Genomic DNA, 23780 nt, shown 5'->3' on the forward strand with positions numbered 1-23780 from the left:
CGGGAGAATGGATCAGCTCATGGTAAAATGGTGGAACAGACTCGATGGGCCAAATGACCGACTTCTGCTCCTTTGTCTTATGGTCTTATATAACAGGCTCTTAAAAGATCCTATTATATCCACCTCTACCACCTTCGCTGGCAATGCATTTCACGCACCCACCATTCTCTGCGTGAAAAGCTTATCTCTGACATCCCCTCTGTACCTACTTCTAAGCACCTTAAAACTATGCCCCCTCGTGTTAGCCATTTCAGCCCTGGGAAAAGGCCTCTGGCTATCCACACAATCAATGCCTCTCATCAACTTATACACCTCTATCAGGTCACCTCTCATCCTCCGTCGATCCAAGCAGAAAAGACCAAGTTCACTCAACCTTCTCTCATATGGCATGCTCTCCATTCCAGGCAACATCCTCGTAAATCTCCTTTTCACTCTCACTATAGTATCCACATCTTTCCTGTAATCAGGTGACCAGAACTGAACACAATACTCCAAGTGGGGTCTAAGGTCTTATGATTAACATTACCTCACGACTCTTGAACTTAATCCTACGACTGATGAAGGCCCACACACCATACACCTTCTTAACGACACTGTCAACCTGCGCAACAGCTTTGAGTATCCTATGGACATGGACCCCAAGATTTTGCTGATCCTCCACACTGCCAAGAGTCTTAACATTAATAATATATTCTGTCTTCAAATTTGACCTACCAAAAGGAACCACTTCACACTTATCTGAGTTGAACTCCATCTGCCACTTCTCAGCCCAGTTCTGCAATCTATCAATGTCCACTATAACCTCTGACAACCCACAACAACCCCAACTTTTTTATCATCAGCAAATTTCCCAACCCACCGTTCTACTTCCTCATTCAGGTCATTTATAAAAATCACGAAGAGGAGGGGTCCCAGAACAGATCCCTGTGGAACACCACTGGTCACCATCCTCCATGCAGAATACAAACCGTCCACAACCGCACTTTGCCTTCTGTCTCCTTGGATCCCATGCCTCATTACTTTTTGAATGAGCCTCGCATGGGCAACCTTATCAAATGTTTACTGAAATCCATATACACTATATCCATTGCTCTACCTTCATCTATGTGTTTTGTTACATCCTCAAAGAATTCAATCAGGTTCATAAGGCATGATTTGTCCTTGACAAAGCAATGCTGACTATCCCTAATCAGATTATGTCTCTCTAAATGCTCATTAAATCCTGCAGGGTCTTCTCCAACAACTTGCCCACCACTGAAGTAAGACTCACTGGTCTGTAATTTCCTGGATTCCTGCTGAGTTCCTCCAACATTTTGTGGGGGTTGCTTTGGACTTCCAGAATCTGCAGAATTTCTCATGTTTAAGAAAATTAAGTGTTGTCATTGAGAAAACTTCACACTGTTCTTTCATATACACAGTATGCTTGACATGTGCTTCTTTCATGTGCAAGCAATGAAAAAAGCATGGCAAATTTGCATTAGTTGGCAGAGAAGTAATTTTTGATTGATGTATAAATTTTCCTGAGTGGAAAAATCATTTTTCCGAAAGTAAATGTAACATAAAAACAGATGTGGCATTAGTACAGTTAATCATTAGAAAACACAATTCTACAAAAAGAAAATGAAGCGACATATGACTAGCTAACAATGTTTCATTGTTATACACATATGCAAAACCATTCACTGTTACTAATCAACAGTTTAATTCAACCTATTGCCGTGTGCACAAATACAATCAAAAGGAAGAAAGATTTGCAAATATGAAAAATATATTTCCACATTAAATAAAAAATATTGTGGCAAATATGACCTTGGTTTGCTAAGCATGAATCCACTTAAGGAAAATGTGCTTTCATTGTTGATTCAATAATGAGTACCAAAACTACTACTTTTATTCTCCCCTCAACCTCCAAGAATTTGCAAGCTATTGATTTACATCGAACCAAGGAAGAAAATGAAGTGAAAATACAAATGAAAATCTTTGCATTTTGGCGACATAGAACATCTATATTCTAGATTAAATAATTGATACATGGAGCTGATACTTTCAGATCTGTCAAAGATCAATAGGGGTTTACGTTCAAAACAGCTACTTGCACACCTATTCCCAATATTAGTACCAGTCCCTTCAATCCATCTTTAATGACTTCTTACACAAATTTAAATGTCTGATATATAGAGATGACATAGCATTTCTCTTATAATCAGCAATTTTCACATCAGTCAGTTTTTCTAGTTGGGCAATATGCCTGCTTCTTCCATTTTCTTTTGAATGATCTTTGCTGGCTATAACCCTGACTACGAGGACTGGTTCATCTCTTTCATCAATTATACTGAATGAAAAACTGGAAGCAGACATGATGAGGCACTATTTTTCTCTGGTAGCAAACCCATTTTTCAATGAAACTCCATTTGGGTAGTGGTGGGATAGGGGAGGGGACGGTGCTGGTATTGTAACCTACTCCATTACTAGTAAAAAAACCATTATGCCAGTCTTGATGAAGGGCCACTGCGATCCTCCAGCATTTTGTGCATGGTTTCAGATTCAAACATTTGTAGTCTCGCTTGAGTATGCACATTATTCCTGCTACTAGCGGCATGAATATTCTTAAATGATCTTGGCTATGCACATCTTTCTAATTAACTTAATATTGAAATTCGAGAAAAAAATTGTAAGGTATAAGACAGCAAGAATAACATAATTACTATTTTTTTAAAAAGCAACATTCAGTAAGCAGAAAATTACTACCTAATATCACATAAAAGGCTTGGAATAGGTGAAAGACAATGATAAAACCATAATCAAGAGTTTTATTAAAGGGAAATAAGAATTTGACAAGCCTATTTGAAATATTTGATGGCAGAAGGGAGAGATTCAATGGTAGACACATTTGTGTTTTCAAAAATCATTTAATAAGGTGTCACATGAAAGGCTTCTGCTGTTTAATTCTTCAGTCTGAAAGTGGCAACACAGGTAGATAGGGTGGAGAAGAAGGCATGTAGTATGTTCGCCTTCATAGATTAGGGCACAGAATATACAAGTTAGGACAATATTTTGCAACCTTACAAGCACTTGGAGTATTATGTGAAATCCTGGTTGTCCCACTACAAGATGTGATCGGACTGGAAAGATTGAAGAGGAGATTCACTAGGATTAGAGGATTTTAATTTGGGGAGTGACTGGACGGGCAAGATTTGTTCCCAGGAGCAAAGGAGGCTGAAGGGTGACATGATAGAGGCATATAAGATTATAGGAAGAATAGATAGGGTAAAATAGTCAGAGTCTTTATCCCATGCTAAGAATCTAAAACAGGCTTAAAAACAGAGGAAGGAGTTTTATAAGGGATTTGAAGGGAATTTTCATTTATATACAGAAGGAGCTTAACATCTGAATCTCACAGGCAGAAGAGACAGCTGAGTCAGATCCCATCATTATGCTTAAGAGGCATTTATTCATGCAGCCAGTGAGTGAGTGGGCCAGTGAAGGAGTGGAGCTTTGAGGCTTTGACTCGAGAGATTCTGGCAGTTTTGGCAGTTGGTCTGGGCAATCAAGTCAATCAAGATTTGAATAGATCAGCAGAAAGCCGTTGATTGGACAATTAGGATTTGAATAGCTCAGACTCAGCAGAAAGCAGCTGACTGGGCAAGCAAGGTCAGATGACCAAGCAGTTTGAAAAGCTCAAGCAGATAAATAGAGGGGTAGCTCAAGCAGAGCGGCCTGTGGAAAGCAGCCAGTGAGTGAGTGGGCCAGTGAAGGAGTGGAGCTTTGAGGCTTTGACTCGAGAGATTCTGGCAGATTTAGCAGTTGGTCTGTGCAATCAAGTCAATCAAGATTTGAATAGAAACATAGAAAATAGGTGCAGGAGTAGGTCATTCAGCCCTTCGAGCCTGCACCGCTATTCAGTATGATCATGGCTGATCATCCAACTCAGAACCCTGTACCAGCCTTCCCTCCATAACCCCTGATCCCTTTAACCACAAGGGCCATATCCAACTCCCTCTTAAATATATCCAATGAACTGGCCTCAACTGTTTCCTGTGGCAGAGAATTCCACAGATTCACCATTCTCTGTGTGAAGGAGTTTTTCCTAATCTCAGTCCTAAAAGGCTTCCCCTTTATCCTCAAACTGTGACCCCTCGTTCTGGACTTCCCCAACATCGGGAACAATCTTCCTGCATCTAGCCTGTCCAATCTCTTTAGGATTTTATACGTTTCAATAAGATCCCCCCTCAATCTTCTAAATTCCAATGAGTGTAAGCATAGTCGATCCAGTCTTTCTTCATATGAAAGTCCTGCCATCTCAGGAATCAATCTGGTGAACCTTCTTTGTACTCCCTCTATGGCAAGAATGTCTTTCCTCAGATTAGGGGACCAAAACTGCACACAATACTCTAGGTGTGGTCTCACCAAGGCCTTGTACAACTGCAGTAGTACCTCCCTGCTCCTGTACTTGAATCCTCTTGCTATGAATGCCAGCATACCATTCGCCTTTTTCACCGCCTGATGTACCTGCATGCCCACTTTCAATGACTGGTGTATAATGACCAAGGTTTCGTTGCACCTCCCCTTTTCCTAATTGGCCACCATTCAGATGATAATCTGTTTTCCTGTTTTTGCCACCAAAGTGGATAACCTCACATTTATCCACATTAAATTGCAACTGCCATGAATTTGCCCACTCACCTAACCTATCCAAGTCACCCTGCATCCTCTTAGAATCCTCCTCACAGCTAACACTGCTGCCCAGCTTTGTGCCATCTGCAAACTTGGAGATGCTGCATTTAATTCCCTCATCTAAGTCATTAATATATATTGTAAACAACTGGGGTCCCAGCACTGAACCTTGCGGTACCCCACTAGTCACTGCCTGCCATTCTGAAAAGGTCCCATTTATTCCCACTCTTTGTTTCCTGTCTGCCAACCAATTCTCTATCCACATCAATACCTTACCCCCAATACCACGTGCTTTAAGTTTGCACACTAATCTCCTGTGTGGGACCTTGTCAAAACCCTTTTGAAAATCCAAATATATCACATCCGCTGGTTCTTCCCTATCCAATCTACTAGTTACATCCTCAAAAAATTCTGAGATTCGTCAGACATGACTTTCCTTTCACAAATCCATGCTGACTTTGTCCGATGATTTCACCGCTTTCCAAATGTGCTGTTATCACATCTTTGATAACCGACTCTAGCATTTTCCCCACCACCAATGTCAGGCTAACCAGTCTATAATTCCCTGGTTTCTCTCTCCCTCCTTTTTTAAAAAGCGGGGTTACATTAGCCACCCTCCAAACCTCAGGAACTAGTCCAGAATGTAACGAGTTTTGAAAAATTATCACTAATGCATCCACTATTTCTTGGGCTACTTCCTTAAGCACTCCGAGATGCAGACCATCTGGCCCTGGGGTTTTATCTGCCTTTAATCCCTTCAATTTACCTAACACCACTTCCCTACTAACATGTATTTCCCTCAGTTCCTCCATCTCACTGGACCCTCTGTCCCCTACTATTTCTGGAAGATTATTTATATCCTCCTTAGTGAAGACAGAACCAAAGTAGTTATTCAATTGGTCTGCCATGTCCTTGCTCCCTATAATCAATTCACCTGTTTCTGTCTGTAGGGGACCTACATTTGTCTTAACCAATCTTTTTCTTTTCACATATCCATGAAAGCTTTTACAGTCAGTTTTTATGTTCCCTGCCAGTTTTCTCTCATAATCTTTTTCCCTTTCCTAATTAAGCCCTTTGTCCTCCTCTGCTGGACTCTGAATTTCTCCCAGTCCTCAGGTGAGCCACTTTTTCTGGCTAATTTGTATGCTTCTTCTTTAAAATTGATACTATCCTCAATTTCCCTTGTCAGCCACGGGTGCACTACCTTCCCTGATTTATTCTTTTGCCAAACTGGGATGAACAATTGTTGTAGTTCATCCATGCGATCTTTAAATGCTTGCCATTGCATATCCACCGTCAACCCTTTAAGTGTCATTTTCCAGTCTATCTTAGCTAATTCACGTCTCATACCTTCAAAGTTACCATTCTTTAAGTTCAGAACCTTTGTTTCTGAATTAACTGTGTCACTCTCCAACTTAGTGAAGAATTCCACCATATTATGGTCACTTTCACCTAAGGGGCCTCTCACAACAAGATTGCTAATTAGCCCCTTCCTCATTGCTCAATACCCAGTCTAGAATAGCCTGCTCTCCAGTCGGTTCCTCGACATGTTGGTTCAAAAAACCATCCCGCATACATTCCAAGAAATCCTCTTCCTCAGCACCCTTACTAATTTGGTTCACCCAATCTATATGTAGATTGAAGTCACCCATTATAACTGCTGTTCCTTTATTGCACGCATTTCTAATTTCCTGTTTAATACCATCCCCAACCTCACTACTACTGTTAGGTGGCCTGTACACAACTCCCATCAGCGTTTTCTGCCCCTTAGTGTTATGCAGCTCTACCCATATCGAATCCACATCCTCCCGGCTAATGTCCTTCCCTTCTATTGCGTTAATCTCCTCTCTAACCAGCAACGCCACCCCACCTCCTTTTCTTTCATGTCTATCCCTCCTGAATATTGAATATCCCTGAATGTTGAGCTCCCATCCTTGGTCACCCTGGAGCCATGTCTCTGTGATCCCAACTATATCATATTCATTAATAACAATCTGCACTTTTAATTCATCCACCTTGTTACGAATGCTCCTTGCATTGACACACAAAGCCTTCAGGCTCACTTTTACAACACTCTTAGCCATTATACAATTATGTTGAAAAGTGGCCCTTTTTGATTTTTGCCCTGGATTTGCCGGTCTGCCACTTTCACTTTTCACTTTACTACTTTTTGCTTCTACCCTCATTTTACACCCCTCTGTCTCTCTGCACTGGTTCCTATCCCCGTGTTGTGAACTAACCTCCTCTCTCCTAGTCTCTTTAATTTGATTCCCACCCCCCAACCATTCTAGTTTAAAGTCACCTCAGTAGCCCTCACAAATCTCCCCGCCAGGATATTGGTCCCCCTAGGATTCAAGTGTAATCTGTCCTTTTTGTACAGGTCACACCTGCACCAAAAGCGGTCCCAATGATCCAAAAACTTGAATCCCTGCCCCCTGCTCCAATCCCTCAGCCACGCATTTATCTTCCACCTCATTGCATTCCTACTCTCACTGTCATGTGGCACAGGCAGTAATCCCGAGATTACTACCTTTGTGGTCCTTTTTCTCAACTCCCTTCCTAACTCCCTATATTCTCCTTTCAGGACCTCTTCCCTTTTCCTACCTATGTCATTGTATGTATATATGTATACCTATATGTATCACGACCTCTGGCTCCTCACCCTCCCACTTCAGGATATCTTGGATGCGATCAGAAATATCCCGGACCCTGGCACCAGGGAGGCAAACTACCATCCGGGTCTCTTGACTGCGTCCACAGAATCGCCTATCTGACCCTCTTACTATCGAGTCCCCTATTACAGCTGCCCTCCTCTTCCTTTCCCTACCCTTCTGAGCTACAGGGCTGGACTCTGTGCCGGAGGCATGGCCACTGTCACTTCCTCCAGGTAAGCTGTCCCCCCAACAGTACTCAAACAGGAGTACCTATTGTCAAGGGGCACAGCCACCGGGGTACTCTCTATTACCTGACTCTTCCCCTTCCCCCTCCTAGCCGTGACCCACTTGTCTACCTCCCGTGGCCCCGGTGTGACCACCTGCCTGTAACTCCTCTCTATCAACTCCTTACTCTCCCTGACCAGATGAAGGTCATCGAGCTGCAGCTCCAGTTCCCTAACGCAGTCCCTTAGGAGCTGCATCTCGGCGCACCTGGCGCAGATGTGGACGTCCGGGAGGCTTGGAGACTCCAGCGCCTGCCACATCCGGCACAGAGAATAAGCTGCCCTCACACTCATACTTCCCCTCTCCTCAAATAACAACAAAAAATGAATACCAAACCTTCCTCGCCTCGCCCGTTTCTGCCTAAGCCCGTTGAGCCGAAGCCCTTAAGCCTTCACTCTGCTCCCGGCTCACTCCGCCGCCTGCAAACTACGCTGCCCGCTGTATAAGGCTCCGTTCCTTTTAAATCATCCGTGCTTCACTGCCTGACGTCACACGCCTGCGCAGTCCCGCCTCTCTGAACGCCGATGGAAAAAAAATTAAAAATTCAAAAATGGCTTCCTCCGCACGCCCGCTCCGATTCTCAGACTTCCTTCTCCGATCAGCAGAAAGCCGTTGATTAGAAAATCAAGATTTGAATAACTCAGACTCAGCAGAAAGCAGCTGATTGGGCAATCGAGGTCAGGTGACCAAGCAGTTTGAAAAGCTCAAACAGATAAACAGAGGGGTAGCTCAAGCAGAGTGGCCAGTGAGTGAGTGGGCCAGTTAAGGAGTGGAGCTTTGAGGCTTTGACTTGAGAGGCTTTGATGAGAAGAGGCGGAGGACAAGCTTGCTCGCAATTAGTCTTTACAATGCCTCCTGAGACGGTACTGTGCCTCTCATGTGAGATGTGGCAGTCTTGGGGGAACGGTCCTCTCCTGCAATCACATCTGCCACAAGTGCATACGGCTGGGCGATCTGGAAGACCATGTAAGGAATCTGGAGCAGCAGCTGGATGACGTTCGACTCATAAGGGAGAATGAGGCAGTCATAGATGAGAGCTACAGGGAGGTAGTCACACCTAGGCTGTCGGAAGCAGATCGGTGGGTGACAGTCAGAGGGGGAAAGCGAAGGTGAGCAGACAGGTAGTGCAGAGCACCCCTGCAGCCATTCCCCTGAATAATAAGTTCACTGTCCTGGATACTGTTGATGGGGACGACCGACCAGGTGTGAGCCACGGTGGCAGGGCCTCCGGCACTGAGTCTGACCCGGTGGTGCAGAAGGGTGGGACGGAGAAGAGGAGAGCTGTCGTCATTGGAGACTCTATAGTCAGGGGAGCAGACAGGAGATTCTGTGGACGTGAGAAGGACACCCGCATGGTTTGTTGCCTCCCGGGTGCCAGGGTCCGGGATGTCTCTGACCGGGTGCACAACATCCTGGTATGAGAGGGAAAGCAGCCAGAAGTCATGATACATGTTACCAACGACATAGGCAGGAAGAGGGATGAGGTCCTGAAGTGTAAGTTTCGGGAACTAGGCAGAAGGCTGAAGAGCAGGACCTCAAGGGTGGCATTCTCAGGATTGCTGACAGTGCTATGTGACAGTGATGGTAAGAATTGGAGGAGATGGCAGTTGAATGCATGGCTGAGGAGTTGGTGCAGGGAACAGGGTTTTAGATTTTCAGATCATTGGGATCTCTTCTGTGGGACCTGTACAGATTGGATGGGTTGCACCTGAACCCGAGGGGGAGCAATATCCTTGCAGGTAGGTTTGCTAGCATGGTTCGGGAGGGTTTAAAGTAATTTGCAAGGGGGATGGGACCCAGAGCGATAGAGCAGTGAAAGAAGAGCATGGAGTAAAGCCAGATCTAACATATAGAGAGGCTTTGAGGAAAGAGAAGCAGAATAAACAGTGTAAAGACAGTAAGGTAGAAGGGCTGAAATGTGTGTACCTCAATGCAAGAAGCATCAGGAACAAAGGTAATGAACTGAGAGCTCGGATACATACATGGAATTATGATGTAGTGGCCATTACAGAGACTTGGCTGGCACCAGGGCAGGAATGGATTGTCAATATTCCTGGATTTCAGTGCTTTAAAAGGGGTAGAGAGGGCGGAAAAAGGGGAAGAGGGGTGGCATTACTGTTCAGGGATACTATTACAGCTACAGAAAGGGTGGGTAATGTAGCAGGATCCTCTTTTGAGTCAGTATGGGTGGAAGTCAGGAACAGGAAGGGAGCAGTTACTCTATTGGGAGTACTCTATAGGCCCCCTGGTAGCAGCAGAGATACCGAGGATCAGATTGGGAGGCAGATTTTGGAAAGGTGCAAAAATAACAGGGTTGTTATCATAGGTGACTTTAACTTCCCTAATATTGATTGGCACCTGATTAGTTCCAAGGGTTTAGATGGGGGCAGAGTTTGTTAAGTGTGTCCAGGATGGATTCCTGTCACAGTACGTGGACAGGCTGACTAGGGGGAATGCCAAACTAGATCTAGTAATAGGTAATGAACTGGGTCAGATCACAGATCTCTCAGTGGGTGAGCATCTGGGGAACAGTCACCACCACTCCCTGGCCTTTAGCATTATCATGGAAAAGGATAGAATCAGAGGGGACAGGGAAAATTTTAATTGGGGAAGGGCAAATTATGAGGCTATAAGGCTAGAAATTGCGGGTGTGAATTGGGATGATGTTTTTGCAGCGAAGTGTGCTATGGACATGTGGTCGATGTTTAGAGATCCCTTGCAGGATGTTAAGGATAAATTTGTCCTGGTGAGGAAGGTAAAGAATGGTAGGGTGAAGGAACCATGGGTGACAAGTGAGGTGGAAAATCTAGTCAGGTGGAAGAAGGCAGCATACATGAGGTTTAGGAAGCAAGGATCAGATGGGTCTATTGAGGAATATAGGGAAGCAAGAAAGGAGCTTAAGAAGGGGCTGAGAAGAGCAAGAAGGGGACATGAGAAGGCCTTGGTGAGTAGGGTAAAGGAAAACCCCAAGGCATTCTTCAATTATGTAAGGAACAAAAGAATGACAGGAATGAAGGTAGGACCGATTAGAGATAAAGGTGGGAAGATGTGCCTGGAGGCTGTGGAAGTGAGCGAGGTCCTCAATGAATACTTCTCTTCGGTAGTCACCAATGAGAAGGAACTTGATGATGGTGAGGACAATATGAGTGAGGTTGATGTTCTACAGCATGTTGATATTAAGGGAGAGGAGTTGTTGGAGTTGTTAAAATACATTAGGACGGATAAGATTGCTGAACCTCTGGCTAGGATCTTTATGTCCTTGTTGTCCACGGAAATGGTACCGGAAGATTGGAGGGAGGCAAATGTTGTCCCCTTGTTCAAAAAAGGTAAAAAGGTAGTAGGGATAGTCCAGGTAATTATAGACCAGTGAGCCTTACGTCTGCGGTGGGAAAGCTGTTGGAAAGAATTCTTAGAGATAGGATCTATGCGCATTTAGAGAATCATAGACTGATCAGGGACAGTCAGCATGGCTTTGTGAAGGGCAGATTGTGTCTAACAAGCCTGATAACAGTTCTTTGAGGAGGTGACCAGGCATATAGATGAGGGTAGTGCAGTGGATATGATCTATATGGATTTTACTAATGCATTTGACAAGGTTCCACATGGTAGGCTTATTCAGAAAGTCAGAAGGAATGGGATCCAGGGAAGTTTGACTAGGTGGATTCAGAATTGGCTTGCCTGCAGAAGGCAGAGAGTCGTGGTAGAGGGAGTACATTCAGATTGGAGGGTTGTGACTAGTGGTGTCCCACAAGGATCGGTTCTGGGACCTCTACTTTTCGTGATTTTTATTAACGACCTGGATGTGGGGGTAGAAGGGTGGGTTGGCAAGTTTGCAGACGACACAAAGGTTGGTGGTGTTGTAGATAGTGTAGAGGATTGTCGAAGATTGCAGAGAGACATTGATAGGATGCAGAAGTGGGCTGAGAAGTGACAGATGGAGTTCAACCTGGAGAAGTGTGAGGTGGTACACTTTGGAAGGACAAACTCCAAGGCAGAGTATAAAGTAAATGGCAGGATACTTGGTAGTGTGGAGGAGCAGAGGGATCTGGGAGTACATGTTCACAGATCCCTGAAAGTTGCCTCATGGGTAGATAGGGTAGTTAAGAAAGCTTATGGGGTGTTAGCTTTCATAAGTCGAGGGATAGAGTTTAAGAGTCGCGATGTAATGATGCAGCTCTATAAAACTCTGGTTAGGCCACAATTGGAGTACTGTGTCCAGTTCTGGTCGCCTCACTATAGGAAGGATGTGGAAGCATTGGAAAGGGTACAGAGGAGATTTACCAGGATGCTGCCTGGTTTAGAGAGTATTCATTATGATCAGAGATTAAGGGAGCTAGGGCTTTACTCTTTGGAGAGAAAGAGAATGAGAGGAGACATGATAGAGGTGTACAAGATAATAAGAGGAATAGATAGAGTGGATAGCCAGCACCTCTTCCCCAGGGCACCACTGCTCAATACAAGACTTTAAGGTAAGGGGTGGGAAGTTCAAGGGAGATATTAGATGAAGATTTTTTACTCAGAGTGGTTGGTGCGTGGAATGCACTGCCTGAGTCAGTGGTGGAGGCAGATACACTCGTGAAGTTTAAGAGACTACTAGACAGGTATATGGAGAAATTTAAGGTGGGGGGTTATATGGGAGGCAGGGTTTGAGGGTCGGCACAATATTGTGGGCCGAAGGGCCTGTAATGTGCTGTACTATTCTATGTTCTATGTTCACTTAAATAGGCATAGAAGGATATAGACCTAGCGAGAGCAAATCTGATACTGGAGATGGGCAAAATGGTCAGCATGGAAATGGTGGGCCAGGGGTCCCATTTTAGTGCTGTACAACTTAGTTTAACATTCTTTATTGACAACATGCTTGAGTCAATGATGGAAGAAGAAACAGATAAATATTTTAGAAAAGTTTAATTTAATCAACCTTGTCAACATGGTTTCATGAAAATCAAGTCAAGTTTAACAAGTTTACTTCAGTTACTTGATTATATAATATGCAAAATAGATGAAGTGGAACTGTAGATGTTGTGTATTTGGACTTCCGAAAGCCATCTGACATGGTGTCACATTAATAGTTAATGCACAAGTTAAGATTTCATGGTATTGGATGAATTGTTAGCACAGATTGAAAACTGGTTAACATAGAGAAAACAGTTAGAATAATTGAGCAACTCAGCAGGCCAGGCAGCATCTATGGAAAAAAGTACAGTTGACATTTCAGGTCAAGACCCTTCACCAGGTCCGGAGAAAAAGTGATGAGTAGATTTAAAAGGTGGGGGGAGGGGAGAGAGAAACACAAGGTGATCGGGGAAACTGGGAGGCAGAGGGATGAAGTAAAGAGCTGGGAAGTTGATTGGTGAAGGAGATACAGGACTGGAGAAGGGGGAGTCTGATAGGGGAGGACAAAAGGCCATAGAAGAAAGAAAAAGGTGGGGAGAGCACCAGAGGGAGATGATGGGCAGGCAAGGAGAAAAGGTGAAAGAGAGAAAAGGGGATGAGGAATGGTGGGGGGGTGGGGGGGCCATTACCGGAAGTTCGAGAAATCGATATTCATGCCATCAGGTTGGAGGCTGCCCAGATGGAATATAAGGTGTTGTCCCTCCAACTGATGAACTGGAAGAATGAGCAAAAAAGTGGCAAATGGAATATAGTGTTGGGAAATGTATGATAATGCATCAGAGGTGCAGAGGGACTTAGGAGTCCTCATGCGACTGTCAGGTTAATTTACAGGTTGAATCTGTGGTAAAGAAGGCAAATGCAATATTGGCATTTATTTCAATGGGAATAGAATACAAAAGCAAGGAGATAATGTTGAGGCTTTATAAGACACTAATCAGGCCGCATTTGGAGCATTGTCAACAGTTTTGGGCCCCATATCTCAAAAAAGATGCACTGTCATTGGAGAGAATCCAGGGGAGGTTCACGGGGATGATCCGAGAGGGGTCTGTACTCACTGGAATTTACAAGAATGTGGGGGGATCTCATTGATCCCTACTGAATGTTGAAAGGGCTAGATAGGGTGGATGTGGAGAGGATGTTTCCTTTGCTGGGGGTATCCAGAACTAGAGGGCACAGGCTCAAAATTGAGGGACATCCTTTTAGAACAGAGATAAGGAAGAATTTTTTTAGCTAGAGTGTAGTGAATCTGTGGAATACTCTGCCACAGGCTGTGGTGGAGGCTAATTCCATGGCATATTTAAGGAGGAAGTTGATAGTTTCCTGATCGGTCAGGGCATCAAAGGATATGGCAAGAGGGTAGGTGTATGGGTTTGAGTGGAATCCAAGATCAGCCATGATGGAATGGCAGAGCAGATTCGATGGGCTGAATGGCCTAATTCTGCTCCTATGTCTTATGGTCTTAACAAACAATTCACAGGAGAAACAAGCAATATTATTGGGAGAAAAGGAATGCAAGGATTCAACCCAACTTCCAACAATTCCTGAGGACATTGGAACTCCGCACAGGATAAAGATAGGTTGAGTTATTAGGTGAAAAACCTAGCAAAAGGAATTTAATGTAGGAAAGAGTGAGGTCATGCACCTCAGGAAGAGGGATCAACTTGCAGGTTATTATCTCAGGGTACTGCAAATGAGTAAACAGCAGAAGGATCTAGGTGTACTTGTACATGAATCATAAAAAATTAATAGGCAACTGTAAGCATGTAGTTAAGCCTTTGAAATCAAATGGGTTGGAATTTAGAAATGGAGAAGGTTTTGTTACAATACACAGGTTGTTGGTAAAGTTATATCTGAATTCCGTTAAACAAGAAAGAATATAGTGGCACCAAAGACAGTGCAAAATATATTCACCAGGCTAATTCCTTGGATGAGAGGATCTCCCTTTCAAGAGAAGCTAAGCAGGTTGAGTCTATATTCTGTGCAGTTACAAATAACGATGGATGATCTTACTGAAGTATATAAAATTCTCAGGGAGAATAACCAGGTAAACATTTAAGACATTTTGAAGAGTGAGACAATCTTAAAAAAAAATACGTAAAGTGTCAAGACAATAAATGGGCCAGTTAAAACTGAGGTAGGCAGAAACTTCTTTTCATAGAGGGTAGAGAATCTCAAGAATTTTTTGCCTTAAGAATTGCCCAGGCTAGCTTTATAGAAGTATTATGGTGGAGGTAGATAATTGTTTGAAAGGTTAGGGGATTCAGGGCTCTGGATATCTAGCACAGAAAGGGAGTTGAAGCCTGGGGTATATCAGCCATGATTATATGGAATGTTAGTGAAGGCCAGAGTGATCAAGTAGCCTACTACAGTTCCTATTTTCTTACATTCTTGTACATTTCATTTATGTGAGTTCTTCTAACCTGTAGAATGAGAGTCATTTAATACATCCACAACTAAATTAATGTTTTACATTCACAAGAACCATGAGTTTTGGGGATAAAGCAAGAAAATGTCTTGTGTTGGACCCACTATGATTTAAATGAAGAGTGGATAAAGCTTAAGTCATCATAGAAACTTAATTCTTTTTCTTCAGTTATCATTAAACACATAAACCAGAATCCAGTATAATGTTAAGCAACACACATAAAATGATAGAGGAATTCAGCAGCTCAGGAAGCATCAATGGAAAAGAGTAAACAGTCGACATTTCGGGTGGAGACCATTCTTCATGAAATAATGTTGCTTCCTGGGCTAAGTGAATGTGGGTGAAGTAGATGGGTACTACAAATATAACCAAAATACTTGGAGGAATGTAAATGACCCAAAAGTATGAGAAAGTAAATATCTGTTAATAAAAAATTAATTTGGTGGTGTGGTGGTTTTGTTTATGGACAAATTTACATCAGTTACTTTACATAGTAGCAAGATATGGGATCATGTTCATGTTCCTCCATATTTATTTAGCTATCATGAAAATGTATACAAATATATTGACCACAACTTGGAAAGAAAGCAAATACTTCCTTCTTCCATGTAATTCTCCATAGTTAGTTTAAAATATCAATTAAAATATCTTCAGACTAACTGCCATTTTCAAATTGTGCAAGATGGTGTTGACTCCGCATAAGTGAAAGTGATTAAAATCAAAAGAGAAAAAGAGAAGACATTTACTTTCTGAAAATGTTTCATGTAAGCTTATTGTAAACACAAAATAATCTGCAGATGCTGGGGTCATGTAAGCTTAGCTTTACACTGCTCTAAATCAAAAATGTTTTTAAATTTCCTGGGTGAAATACGTGTGTTATAAGAACATGCTGGTATTACAATATATGGAATGATTCTCTGAAACATAGACTAAAGGTTGCATTTACAGCCCAACACCAGGAAAAATCAAGGTTGCAGGTTTATGTGTGTACCCAATACATGGCAGTTCATTGTCTCTAATTCCATTTTGTTTCAAATATAGCAATTTCTGCACCAATGTGGGATCGTGAATCTATACATGAGATTTCTTTTCAAACAATTACTGAGAGCCTTGCTATTGTTTTTATTGGTGTTATTTGGCTTTGTTGGAATACATTAATATAGCAGCATAATTCAGTTTAGCAATATGTGAAATGTTACATTTTCAACTAACTGTACGTGTTTATTTAAAAGTAAAAATAATCTTAAAGTCCTGTTTCAAACAAGTTAAAAAAACACTAAATTAAAGCTTGGCAGATAAATACAAAGGTCTACAACAAAATGTGTTTTCTAAAGTTTTTTAAAAAAATAATTAAAAGTACCATCATGGGAATTTGGATTTTCATTGACTAGAAATCTGTTTAGTCTGTTCCTAACATAATTACATTTTCCTAAAGACAGATGAGGCAGCAGAAACCTAATATATTTAAAACTAATTGAAAAATTCAGCTGACCAGAAGCACAAGAGTGGGGTCTCTTAAAGGCCGTTCAAAGCTTCAGATTTTGAAGCAAAAATTTTTGATGTTGTCACTCTCAATAGCCTGAATGCTTGACAGACAAACAGATCCTTCTGGCTTTCTGGCAGTTCATTTCATTGGCAGGTGGCAAACAATTAGACACACCAATTTGTGCCTCGTGATGACATTAAACCATGAAACAAAGTTGTATGTGGAGCTCAGTGATTTGTGTGAAAGCATTTCAAAAATAATACACTTTGCAGTGGCAACTCATTTCAGGCTGCCACCTCAAATTAGGTCTTTGAGCTGTGAAGATGACAGGCTTGGGCTATGTGATGCTGCTGTTCAATCTGCCTCTGAAGCCCCTGGAGATCTCTCCTCCTCCTACCAATATCATCTCATCACTCACATTCATAAATACTCTGGTGGATGAATAAATTAAAACAACATTGAGGCTCTTTACCTGTCAAAGGAATGAAACTGCATTGGAAGAATAGGTTGCGCTTCTCTTTTCACTGTAGGATCAGGATACAATACAGGTTCAGGACCGGATTCTGCATCTTCCATGGGTGCTGCAACTAGACTTTTTAAAATCTCCTTCACATTCATTCCTTTTCCTTGGCTTACACTTGATATGGATGAGGGGGGCTTTAGCACTTCAATTTGAGCATCAGCTAAACTTTCGTGGGATCTCTTTACTTCAGAGGACAAGGAAGATAGAAGTTCACTCATTGCATCTGATCTAGTAATTATTTCCAAATCAGAGCCATTCATAAGACCAGCTATTTGCTCCTCTCCGATGCCCGAATCACTATGTGGAATACAGCCATCAATCTGCATATCTTCAATTGGTGTCAGAATTTCTTTATCTTTGCTGTTCTCAGGAAAAGTAACAGGATTCTCTGCAATTGGAAACAAAAATAAGTAATCAATAGCAGATTCCAGAGTTGAATAAGGTAGCAGTCAAACCTATGATATTAATTTACAGGAAACTGCTTTTAAATATTAAATGTGCTTTTGAAAGAAAAAGTAGATTTACCCGAATTATCAATGTTTGATACTTTGAACACAGCTCAACTTCTGAAGCCCATACGAAATGAAGGACTAACTTGTAGAAATGTGTTATCCTAAAATGACTTTTTACATGACATTGCAGAACAAAATGCATAAAAGAGGTTTTAGTATTACAAATAAGCAAATCCTAACCTGTGGACAGAGTTCCTTTGTTGCATTTCCATACAATTTTAATGCCAATCAGAGATATATAGTTCTTGAATACTCAAGGTAATGAAATCAGTGGATTTGCTTGAATTTGCAAAGCTGGTGGAAAAAGTGTACTTCTCTAAGGAGAAGTGACAGGCATTACTGCTTTATAAATTGTCGAGTGCTAATGTTTAAGATAGGAATAGAATAATTAGGTTAATACTTTGCTGAAATTATTTCAAAATTATAGCATCTAAGTAGATTTAGCATTAACACATAAAATACAGGGATATTTCACATAAGTAATTACTGGTATTACTAGAAGTCATATTTTAAGATACAACCAGTAAAATGTGTTCTATCCATTTACTAAAGTGCCACTTAAAAACTAAATTATAAAAATTAACAGCCTTTGAAATGGAAGAAACATATGCAGAAAATGCAAAGCAATTGTAAATAGAGTATTGCAAATTTACTTCAAAGTGAAAATGTTTTAAAAGATTTGGAGAACATTTAACCCATACAAAGAACATGCTAATTTAGCAGCTCTTCAAATTAAAAATATTTAAGTGCCGTTTAACACAGGAAAGATCTGCATGTTATATACAAGACAATGTATTTTTCTTAAACAAAAATAACACAATATTTACATGATTTTTCATCCAAAATTATAATTTATTAAATTGATGGATATTAAATTTAACAATTTCTAATCTCAAGCTGGAAATTGCTTAATGATATGACATTAATGTATTAATCACATAAACATAAAAAACATAAAATGCTAAATCCATACTTAATCAATAAAAAAGTATTGAACATTATTGAAAATATATTTCTTGTAGCTAATTCTCAATTTCTCTCAGAATGTGAACTTAAATTCTGAGCAATTATTCACATAGGTAAACTAAACATTGTTCTCAATTTCATCAAAAGAGCAGAATCATTTACAGGAATAGAGCCAACAGATACAAAATTTTAAATTGTGTTTTTAAAAAGTTAAATTGCGAACTTTAATTCAATGGAACAGTATACAGTATAAAAGATTGTACAGCATGTCTTTTGTCTAGCTTTGTTATTGTATACTTTTCTATAGGACTTCATGGAAAAGGGAAAAGCCATTTGTTTTGGTTCCATATACACTCAGTGGCCACTTTATTAGGTACACTTATCTATCTGCTTGTTAATGTAAATATCAAATCAGCCATCCATATGGCAGCAACTCAATGCAATAAACATGCAGACTTGAGGTTCAATTGTTGTCCAGACCAAACATCAGAATAGTGAAGAAATGGAATCTAAATGACTTTGACTGTGGAATGATTGCTGCTGCCAGATGGGTGGTTTGAGTATCTCAGAAACTGCTGATCTCCTGGGACATTCACGCACAACAGTCTCTAGACTTTACAGGGAATGGTGCAAAAAACAACAACATTCAGTGAGCAACAATTCTGTGGGCAAAAACACCTTGTTAAAGAGAAAGGTCAGAGGAGAATAGCCAGACTGGTTCGAGCTGACAGGAAGGTAACAATAACTCAAATAACCATATATTACAAAATTAGTGTGCCGAAGAACCCCTCTGAATACATAACATATTTACCTTGAAGTAGATGACCACACCAGGTTTACCTCCTGTGGCCAATTTATTAGGTACAGGCCATTTGGCACACAATTCTTGCTCAGGTACCTCTTTATTAGCACCCTTTGAAGATTCTTCTGAGTCCAAACCTCACCACAAAATGATTAAATGAAGGATATGACCAAAATTAGGCCAAACACAATCAAGCAGCAATTACTTTTGTCCCCATGGTATAGCATTTTGTGCACTATTCTTGGAGGCACTATACTATATAATTCAAATGGATATTTAGATGAAACAGATTTAAGGCATAGAGAAAATACACACAGAAATATTTATTGCTCTGACCAAATGATGATAGTAAATAAATACTCAGATTGAAAAACGTTCTGAAATACAGATATTAGTATGTTCAATACCATAAATTAGAAGAATCTGATATTTGAAGTAAAGAATATAATATTTGAATTGGAAAATTATAGCTTATTAAAAAACAAAATTAAGGTTAAAATAAAGTTTTATTTACTGTAAAAATTAAAAATTGAAAATGGAATATTGATACTTTACAAGATTATTACTATGCATGTCTTTTAAAGATTCAGATTTTAACATACAACTCTAAAGCACTTATTTTAAAACATCTGGTAAATTGATTAAAAATCTGATGAGGTCGAACAAAAGCATTAACTAAGCTTGAATTAATGATCTACAGCCATAATAATATATTCTGATGAACAGGACTCTCAAATTATAAAACATCATGTTATCACAGTTTTATACTGAGTGGAAATAGTGAGCAAACTCTGTTCAATTTTTAATAAGTATCACAAATAAACAGAGATAAAAACCACTGATTCTGTTCTTAAAAATAATCCTATACTAACTTCCACTGAAATGATACCTAGTAAGTAACATGCTCATGAAAAATACTAGAAGCTGCTGATATGAAGTTCATCTGAAGTATCACCATGTGACCATTTTAATAAGTAATGAGAAACTTCTTTTTTTTCTCTAAACATGGGACAAACTGTCGGCTGCTGGGTGTGTTTGATTGTGAGTGTATTGGAAAGACCACAAAGGGAGATCCTTCTCATTGTCATTCTCTCTACTGCCTCTCAAATAGTTACTTAAAGAATTTTTTTTTGCAAAGGACATTAACATTTTGGTGTGGCGATATTCACTGACTTTGTAGTTGAAAGAGGTTCCTTTTCAAGAGTGAATAGTGGGTGGAATGCAGAGGTGAGGGTTGCATTTACAGGGTCTTTGTGTGCTGGGAGATTTAGCTTGAGTTTCCCCTGATATAGCCAGACTTTTCTGCTGTCGGGCAGACAGAAATTCAGTTCAGTGTATAAAAAATTTACTCATTGGATGTCTACACACCTCATATAGAGCCATATGAAAAAGTGGCCATCAAGAATAAGACATGTGCATGTGTACCTTTTGCAGTAGTATCTTTAAAGACTCATCCTACTTTGAACCTTCTGATAAAGTGCATCATCGCTTAGAATGCATAACCAAATATTTCGAATTAGCAGATACCAAGTTTGGAACATCGCATGACAAGATACACCCAAGCATCGTGTGACCTATGTGAAGTACTTCAGTAAAGGCCACTAAATAATTCCACTATAATTCCACCCAGTCTGCATTATGTGTTCTTAAAAGTAAGAACATGATTGCTTAGTATGAAACAGTAATGACTGTACCAGTATATTGACAGAAAATCTGTAAAATGTTACTACTCTATAAAGATTTATTAAATATAGTACTTGATTAGGTAAAATTAATTTATATGGTATTAGATTCAGAGTCATTATCCAAATTGACTTTGGTAAGAAATAGTATACGATTTTACTATTAACAAAAATGTACAGAAAATGTATAGACATTATCATAAGTAACACAAATACCATAGATGCAAAAATATACAAAACTTATAACACAGAACAGTACAGTACTGCAAAGGCCCCTTCAGCCCACAATGTCAGTGTCGGGCAGAACACCAAATTAAACTACTCCTTTCTGACTGCCTATTCTACCTTGCAAAAAGGATTTAAAAACTATCATGATCAGATACAGACAGAAACATTGGGTCATATTAAGTTTGATTATAACGAAGTATTTTGTTTATCTTGCAAAATAAAAGCAACTACTACATTCTGCTTTTTAAATACTGAAATACTATGTTTTCTTCAACTTCATATAACGTAACTTCATCAATTAAGAGCATATCTTGCTTAAGATGCTTTGTAGAAATAAGATTAGCTAAATACTGATACTGTACTGTTAAATTTAAGAGATAAAACTTGAAGGCCACACAACTTGCAGAATGGTTCAAGCAATTATATTTACTTCATATCCACATTTTAAAAAGCAACAAAAATAACCAGAAACCTAGCTTTACTATTTCTGACCCTCTCAGTTATTAAGCTTATTAATTTTGAACAGTTTTCATCAGTTTTCTGTGATACTAGGTCAAATCCCCATGCAAAATCAGGCTGCATGTTATCAGAACCAGAAACCTCTGGCTTTGGTTGCTTCAGCAAGTTGCCGGATGTTTTTTTAAAATAATTTCTATCAAATGAACTAATAAGATCATCACTAAGTTATAGAAAAATATAGACCACATCTGTCAGTGATATCAACTCTTCTGCAATAGCCTTATTTGTTATACCATTCACTAAAGTTTTATATAGCCATGATTTATGAAATGTGATGCAATAATTTACTGTCAGTTAAGCTCACTTAATATGGCAAGCAAATTGTACCTGCACCAATGGGCACACATAACAACTATATTACTAAGTATAACTTTGGAATAGGTTAACAATTGAGATTAATGTTTCATTTCTAAATGTAATAGCATACTGAGAAACAAAAGAGAATTATTGGAAAAAAAACAGAAAAACTACACAGCTATGTATCTGAGACTTCCAACAGATTTTTGCAATCTGGACCAATTATGTTTCACTTCTACAGCAAAATCCCTTGTTAAATCATATTTAAAGATTATAAATCAAATGTTTTTGATACATAAAATCTCACTTCTTAGAACACATATTTAAAACAAACAAAGCCATGCGAAATGCAAAGTTGTAAACGTCTCTAACAATCCAACTTCATTGAGGAAAGATAAAATCTTTCAATACAAGGCACTAATGAAAATACATAAGGTAAAACACTTGCAATGTCAAACAACGTAGCAAAGTAAACATCAAATTATAATAATAACTGAAAAGTATATTTTACTTAAACCATCCAGTTTCTGCAAAGCAAGTTTCTAAATCATCATATTATAACATGTCATTTTTCTTATTAAGGAATACAGCTTAGAACAGTTTCCAATTCAATGTTGATGGATCCCAAGAGAGATATTGCTTATGAGTAGTATTTGGGTGGCAGACTTACTGGGAATTCCAACAAGTCACTCAATTGTTCTAGCAGGAAGCTCATTTACTGGACCAGACTTATTAACATATGACCAGTGGGTAGAAAAGAATGGATCAAACCTTACTCGACCAGACCTCCTGTCTGAAAACATGCAATAACCCACATCAAAAGGCTTTTATTGATTTACACAGGCCACTGCATGGCTAGAAATTTAAATTAATCACTAACCCAAGGGCAGGAAAACTAAATTTAGATCATAACCCAGTAGTCCTAAATTAGTGACAGTAAGGATGGGATCTAGTGTACACCATATGTAGATGCTATGTCAGGGAAATAAAAAGCCACTTAAAATTATTGATACAAATGGAAACATTTTCTACTTCTCTTATACAAATACCTTGGAAAAACAAGACATTTTTCAAATATGGAAATATGTATTAAAATATGGCCAAGCCAATGGAAAATGAAACAAACTCAGCCCAATGTACATATAAATAAAAGAGTTGGTCTGTGTTTATAGTGCAGCATAAAACTGATACAATTCACTTTATACATAAGAATTTATAGGGAATCTTTAAAGATACAGCTTAGAACATACCGCACAATATTCAGTATGAGAGGAATAACTTTGTCAAGCACTATTTCAGAAGCTGTGCTTATGTAATATCAGATGAGGTTAAACATGGAACAGCCATAATCAGAAAAGTAAATTCATGGCAATACTTCCAGACATTTTGGAGTGCTAGGACAAGACAAACAGATTAAAGCTGCAGCAAAGGCTGGTGTAATGATTAAATTACTGCATTGATAATCCTCTGTAAAAAATAATAATCCAGTGATGAGAGTTAAAATTCACCATAACATCCAATGAATCAAAATTTATTAAGTTAAATAAACTGAATTTTAAGTAAAATATAATATCAATAATAGTGATCATGAGACTATGTGATTCTTTTTGATGTAAATTTACTTCAGTAATAACATAAGTTTACCTCATTTAATGGTTTAGCCCTCAATTAATTAGTTGCTTCCAACTGAACTACCCTCTGACATATCCTCGCAATCCATTCAATTATATCAAAATACCAGATGTAAACAAAGTGCAAAACTTGACAGACCATCCTGCATTGACAAAGGAACTGAAATCAAACACCATGCTGTTCTTTGCAGTGCCAAAGC

The 23780-nt window shown here is 39.7% G+C and overlaps 1 protein-coding gene across 9 annotated transcripts in view; it reads right to left on the reverse strand.

The window, feature by feature from the left end:
• Positions 1-23780, reverse strand: part of nbeaa (neurobeachin a) — a 908137-nt gene that overhangs the window by 468738 nt on the left and 415619 nt on the right. For all 9 annotated transcript variants that reach the window (XM_072262897.1, XM_072262901.1, XM_072262905.1 and 6 more), the window contains one exon: positions 16893-17331. In XM_072262897.1, coding sequence (XP_072118998.1) covers positions 16893-17331 — 439 coding nt within the window. The remainder of the gene's footprint in view (positions 1-16892; positions 17332-23780) is intronic.

The sequence above is a fragment of the Mobula birostris genome, chromosome 7 (genome assembly GCF_030028105.1).
Source record: "Mobula birostris isolate sMobBir1 chromosome 7, sMobBir1.hap1, whole genome shotgun sequence".
Lineage (NCBI taxonomy): Eukaryota > Metazoa > Chordata > Chondrichthyes > Myliobatiformes > Myliobatidae > Mobula > Mobula birostris.